Source organism: Haliaeetus albicilla, chromosome 1 (genome assembly GCF_947461875.1).
Source record: "Haliaeetus albicilla chromosome 1, bHalAlb1.1, whole genome shotgun sequence".
Classification (NCBI taxonomy): domain Eukaryota; kingdom Metazoa; phylum Chordata; class Aves; order Accipitriformes; family Accipitridae; genus Haliaeetus; species Haliaeetus albicilla.
Genome location: NC_091483.1, coordinates 40,290,787 through 40,297,901, shown reverse-complemented (window position 1 = coordinate 40,297,901; position 7,115 = coordinate 40,290,787). Strand labels below are relative to the sequence as shown.

Here is a 7,115-nt window from a genome sequence, read left to right as displayed (position 1 = left end):
TGAGAAGGAAACGTTTTGTCACGAGAGCTTCCGGGCTCCGGGAAAGGCTGCAACCACCAGCAAATACAACGGCAACGCGGTTTTCCTCTCCTGCTGTGCCCCTGCCTGCTCTCCCATGCCCACAGCCCTGCCCAGGGCTGCCTTTCCCGCGCCAGCCCCCGGGCATCTGCCTGGGACGCGATGGCCCTGCCTGCTGTGATTACAGCCGCTCTAGGCCTAGGGGAGCCATACACATCTCCCTCAGCCATGGCACTATGGAGAACCACAGGAGCTCCAACCTCTTCCCCACAACCTAAATAAATATACTGCTCCAGTGTTAGCCCAGGCTGAGCTCCTGCCATCCTCGGCCCCACTGGCCTGGCTGGCTCAGGAGTGACTCAGCCATGCCGGCACTTCTTAATGGGCGTTTGTTTTTTCTCCGCTGAACGAGGAGGGACAAAAGCCCGCTATTAACAACATTTAATCTTTGACATTTAAAAAAAGTCAAGTTTGACAATGATATGATTTTGTAGAACTGAAAAAAACGTATAAACGTTTCCTCATGCGAGTCGTTGTAAGAGTTTTAATGTTCATCATACACGTCTGAGAGGGTTTTTTTCCAAACTTTTTTTGTATTAATAAAGACGGATCACTGCACCATTACGATCTTTCATTCTTCTAACTCCAATGGACAGATGGCTCTGCAGCTGGCATTTCCTGATTGCATTTAGCAGATGCTATCAAGACAAAACCCCTACCTTCCCGTTTATTTAGATTTTTAGTTACAGAAGGAATTGACCCATCGTAGTATAGCTTGTCTAAGGACTTGATTAAATGTGCTATTTGAAAATTCATTTTCATGTGCTTTGTTTTCTAGGAAGTGTATATATCTATACACATACCAGGTACATATACCTGTATACATAGAAGAATGATAAAATGTCATTGGACATGGTGGTCAGATACATATTCCCAAGACATATTGACATACATAATGGAGACAACATCACGCTGCCAGTCACTGTTGTGCATGAAGCCCACAGGAGCATCTACTGCAGCTCAAACCAGATGAGGCCTACTCAACAAGTGTGGGGTGGAGGGATCCTTGTGTTTTGAATTATTTATTTATTTGTTTGTTTGTTTGTTTATCTTAATGTTCCAGACTGGGAAAATGTTAAGTGGATGGTTCAGTTTTTTCCTCTCCCACTCAGAGAAGTTACTCTTTTGGATATTGCCTTTAGCCTGGTTTCACTTGCTATTGCTACTGTCTGCTTCTTATGTATTCCTTGCTGATACTGGGATAAAGTTATGCTGGCTATTGAAGAAAGGTGGAGGGTGGAAAAGTTATTTTATTTTTATTTAACATTGCAGAGGAAAGACTGACATTTTGGAGATGTCAAAATATAATGCTGACAATTGCTCTATAAACAAAAAGAAAATATACATTCTCCCACCATTGATCTTAAAAGAGAAGACAACAGATTTAGGCAGCACAGGACTAAAGTTCAGTAGCTGTCTTGATTTAATTCTCTATTGCCAAATTACAATTTGTTTTTCTTTGATCAGTGTAAAGAGTAGGGAGCACAGTTATTGACTTCATCCAGGAAAATGGATAGGGCTTATGTAAAATCTCCAGTGTACAGACTAATCTTTGTGCACCTCAGAAACTAGAGGAAGGCCTTCATCAAGTCCTAGCATGATTCTGTGTGTCACATAGAGTAAAAGTGAGTAGAATTTGATCTGAAAAGAATAATTACTGAATAAACAGTTATTTTATATTTTAATAACAATCCTAAGTGTAGGAGTTAAAAATGGCTGAAATTCTGAATGTATATAAAGGAAGAAATAGAAAATAAATAGCAAATAGAAACAGTAAATTGAAAAAAAAAAAAAGCTAGAAGGGATATTTCAACCTGAAACAATGTAACTGCTTTCTTATTCTCTTATACTATTTGGTTACATCACATGGTATAAATAAGGGTAAATGATATATTACAATTACTTGAAAATATGTAGACATAAATAGGGCGTAAACTGCTGCAACTTCTGTAGAACTGCATCATTGTGTTCTGGCTGTGGATCTAGTTAATTTTTTTCTGAAGTTTATATACAAAGATTAGCTATAAATATTTTTAAATTAAACTATTTTAAACTCTTTAAAAGCTATTTTAAAATCTATTGTTCCAATATTCTGTATTCTGTACCATTTGTACTCTATAAAATGACATACTGTAGGTTTTTAAGAGATAATAATCTGCAAAATGCAATAGTCAGTGTCCAGAAAGAAACTATTAAAGTATATCACTAGCAAAAACAAAGAACAGTGGGTTACTGGGGACTAGACTTCAGGGAAATACCTTAATGATAGAAGCAGAGAGATTGCCCTCTGGTATGTAATAAACTCCTTAGCAGATGATGGCTTGGGGAGAAAAGGTCTCAGAATTGTATCATTGTGATAAAAATAATTTGACAATTCCTCACAATAAAAGAACAGCTTTCACTTTTGAAGACCAACTGGAAGGGAACTACCTCAAGGCAAAAAATGCACAATGACCCTTCCCATCCACCCATTTATAAAAATAATAACTTTATTTCTCAGCCTGGAAAGGCTATGTAAAAAAGCCTATTGGATTAGAAATCTTAGTGGAGAAAAGGAAATAATCACCAGCTAGACCTGGGGAGAAGTTTTACAGCTTTAAACTCAGGGCAGAGGTTTTGTACATTTACTGAATCCTGAGGGTGGAGATGGGTTATTAAGTTAGAGCAATCCAGGGAGGGTGGAAAGAATACATATATATACCCTTTGAATTTGTGCTGTGAAATGTATATGACTTCCTTAGGGAAGATGCATGTGATTAAAATTTGGAAGGAAAAGTATTGGTCTGGTTAAAAGGAGAAAAGGAGAGAGGGGAAGGAGATGCAGAAAGCGTGTGTGTGTGTGCGCGCGCACACGCACACAAGCGCATGTTTAATTAAAATCTGTTGCAGCTCTCCAAAGCAAGTGGGTCACCTATAATAAAGTGCAGTAATCTTTTGCTTTCTGATAAGGGAAAAGAAAAAATCCTGCTGTCTTTCCATTTTCTTTTTCTTTTTCTACCACTTACGAAATGAAGGCTTACTCTGATCAGAAGCATGTTGTATGTTCAGGGGAGTCATCACTGTAAGAACAAAGGCATAACTATATGTGAGTTCAGGCCTGGCTGAAAATTACATAAAATGACAAGGCAGAGTAAAAATTGGCTAAGGAAACCAGAGATAGGTTGTACTGGGTAAACACAGTGAGATGGAAACAATCTAAACAAGAGCAATTACCTACAACCCATTCCAGGGAATATGGCAATCTGGGAACCGGCAGCAAAGCATCTTGCAAAGATACTGCAAAGTATGAGTCAAAGAGCTAAGGAAAAATATTTTTCTAATCACATCCAGAAACAGATGTTTAATTATCTTAGAAAACAGTCAAAGTTGGCACTGAAATAGTCTCAACAACAGTTATTTAGTAAACAGCATGTATCTTATCATAGTTTTATGACAGTTAATACTGATATGTCTAAGTAGTCTTACATTTATTACTCATTATATATTCTGTATAATTCCAAAGTACAGATTGCCAATATTTCAGGTAATGAAAATGGTATTCTGGTTTTGTACACTGGGCATGATTTCCTACGTGTAACAGCTAGAAGAATATTATAGTACATGTATATATTTCTGCCCAACGCAAGAAATACATGCAGCCATAGAACTATCCATTCGCATGAAAGGCTACTAATCACTACCAAGTCAGACTAACTAAACTAATTTAATTTAGTTTTACAGCTATACACGCCAGTATGCTTGAAAGCCAAACTTGTTTATTTTATCTTGGGGTGCATAAAATCATGGTATTTGGCAGCATGGAATAAGGGACATTAAATCGGCTTTTATGCTGTTGTTAAGGAACCCGTAAAGGATGGGATTCAAGCAGCAGGACATCATACCCAGTAAATGGCATATGCAATACACTAATTTAAAATGTCTGTTAGAAATGAGAGTGGCATTAAAATCTGTCACAATGTGGAAAAGGTGAAGAGGCATCCAACTGAAACCAAAAACTAGGATTAGCACTGTCAGTCTGCAAAAAACTCTCCTAGACCTTGTCTTAATTCTGATGAAGGATTGGGATACCGTAATCATGTCCTGGATCTCTGTATTTTCTTCTGGTTTCATCTCAAAACAGATAGGTATCCCAGGGATGAATTTACTGGAGGAAGAGAGCTGGCTTTTTTCTGTGCCAGAGGTTTCTGGGAGGTCTCTGGAATGAGTATCCTGATGATGCCTTGAAATGGCTGGCATCACACTTGAAGTCTTTTTACTGTACCTTCTGTGGTGCCTTCTACCAAAGGCGCAGCTCCACCTGGAATGGCTGGAGGGCTGCACCTGTGTGCGGGTACTCTTGGATGGATGAAGTGTTAGGTTTATCATCTCCTTTTCTTCAAACTTGTTTTCCTTGTTTGACAGTCTGGAACCTATGCTCCTGCAGACACTGGTGTGACTAGCAGTTAAACACGCCAGCGGCAATATATACTGCATGAACAATAAGGCTATCGTAAAGGCAATTCTGTAGGAATCAGAAGGCCATGACTCAACACACAAGAGCCTGTTCTCCAGTGCCTCTAAATTCAGAGTTTTGCTGAGATCCACAGTTTTGTGGAAAACTGGCAGAGGGGAGCAAATGGCAAAGCCAAGGGCCCAAATGGTCACTATTAAGAAATAGCCTTGCTTTGCTGTTAAATTGCTAGAAAGGGGATATTTTATCATGCGGTACCTGACTGCAGCAATAGATATTAACATTAAAGTTGAAACTAGAACTGATGCGCACTGGAGGAAGGGCATTACGTGGCACATGACAGTGCCAAACATCCATTGGTCAAGCAGGACGGACGTCAGTGTGAAAGGTGAACAAAACAACACAACTAAGATGTCAGAAAAGGCCAAGTTACCGATAAGAATGTTTATTATTGTCTTCTGCTTGCACTTTAGTAGAGCCGTTAGTATAAGCAGATTTCCCATAAAGCCGGCCAGACTTATAAGTGTGTACAGCCCAATAAGAAAGTACTGTATGTCATCAACACTACTCTTATAATCTTCCCAGGCAGAAAAATTCTTTGTAGCAGCAGAGGTGTTCTTGGTAAGCGTCCTGTTGTTACGGTCTTTGAATCCTAAATCCATTTTACAGTCCTGCTTAGAACGAGAGAGGCATTAATTAGCATCTGAAGGAAGGATGATACCAGTGTTAATCAGAATGTAAAGGAACATAAATTTACCCTGTATCACCTTAATGCAAATAAATTAATAGTGGTGTTATCCTACTGTGAGGCAGATCCTGTATAACTTCAGGTCAATAGGAATTAGTTTCATAGGTTTTATCATGTGGCGTTCAGGATACCTAGGCCTCCTACCTGGCTGCTCACATGGGACGATGGCAAATTAAGGTTCTGCATTATGACGCTGGCTTTTAACTGTGCTTTGCTATGGACCATATTGTCAGCCTTTCCACAAGGGAGCAGTTAGCTACAAAAGCAATCCATTTACAGTCAGTCAGATTACTCATATGAATAACAGCTCATTGATATGAGTAAGGAAATTACAATCACCATCTGGGCATGTGCCTAATCATTAACACGACAGCAAATTCTAATGAAAGCACCTGAAAATATATGATGTTTTGACATATGCTAACAACTGCAGTAGTATTTCTTACCTTGTAGTAGAAAACTAACATAAAATAGGGGAGAGCTTTCAAAAAAGATCAGTTTATAAGGAGATCCACTGTCAGTGATCCAAAATGGAATTCCTAATGTGGTGTGTACACAAACCATCTTGTAGTAAGTGTTGAACATATTTTAACTGTTGCTCAAGCAGAAGGGAAAACTGCCTATAAAACATCCAAAGTAATTGGATGTAACACAGAGAGGACAACGTTAACTGGAAGCAAACCCCACACAGCCATTTGAAAATTCACGGAGCTGCTCATTACTCTGCACAGAAACATCTAATATTAAAACCCAGCTCGGCACAAAGTTATTCTGCCCACAGAATCTTCATGTATTAGTGTTCATTTTAGAAGAAACAGAAAGACAAGAGAATTCAGTTTAAACTCCAGTTTACCTTAAACACCTGCATGTACTAAAGTTTCAAAGTCAAAATTCCCCAGAGTGCCCATGTCCTGTACAAAATTGCTTAATGTTTAGAAATCTTAGGCAAGACAAAACAAAAAGATCTAAACAACCCCAAAACATACATAAATTGAGCAGACGGCTAAACCTGTCAACTAAAAAAGGCAGGGCTCTTCAAGAATGTAGCTATCCTCAGTGAGCTGTATCATGCTGACTTCTTCTAAGTGCAATAATATTACTCAGTTTCCTCTACACATGCAGATGTGCTCCTTCCTTCACATCACAACATCTGTGTTCCTACTGTCGGGTGCCAAAGGGAAGCTCAAATGATAAAACATTCTCAGAATATTCACTGACAGTGTGTTGTGATGGGGAGGTCCCTCATGTAAGATTAGAAATATTTATTTAAAAAAAAAAAAAGTAAGATATTGCAAGTTTTTGTGTCTTGCAAGTAATGTGTTGAGGAGAGGAGGAAAGAACTAAGCCTTGCCAACTTCTTGCAATGTTGAGTTAAAGTGCTTTTTAACAGCTAAAATAGAAGTAAGAATTGGATACGTGAATTTAGATAAACTAAATATTATAATTGGGTGCATACGAGCAGGGTGGCATTAACACAAATTATTTCTGTTTAATTTTTCCCAGTCTCTAGTGAAATGGTGAAAAACCATATAATAGACAAACAACACTATCTGAGACTACCCTTGCCTCTAGACCAACTTTAAAGGAGCAGACTAGAGATCCTGTAAGTGATCCAACCTTTCTATTTCTATATTGATATTATCAGAAGTTTTCATTTTGGTGGGCTTCTCTTTATACAACTATTACCTAAAGAAGCAAATAGTTTTTCACTTAATTTTTCTGAGTTAATTTCTCTGAGTTGCTAGTAATCATCTGAAAACAGTATGATCTGCAGACCATAGTGACTTCCAAAATCAGCTGAAATTTCTTCCTATTCTCTAAATGTGACTCAACGTAATT

At 38.4% G+C, this 7,115-nt stretch overlaps 1 protein-coding gene across 1 annotated transcript; it reads right to left on the bottom strand.

Annotated features, from left to right (window-relative positions):
- Nucleotides 1-1,483: 1,483 nt before the first annotated feature.
- On the bottom strand, nucleotides 1,484-6,734 carry NPY5R (neuropeptide Y receptor Y5). Its single transcript, XM_069786296.1, has one exon. The coding sequence runs from the start codon at nucleotides 5,188-5,190 to the stop codon at nucleotides 3,859-3,861; it is 1,332 nt and encodes a 443-aa protein (XP_069642397.1). The 5' UTR covers nucleotides 5,191-6,734; the 3' UTR covers nucleotides 1,484-3,858.
- Between the last annotated feature and the right edge of the window lie 381 nt (nucleotides 6,735-7,115).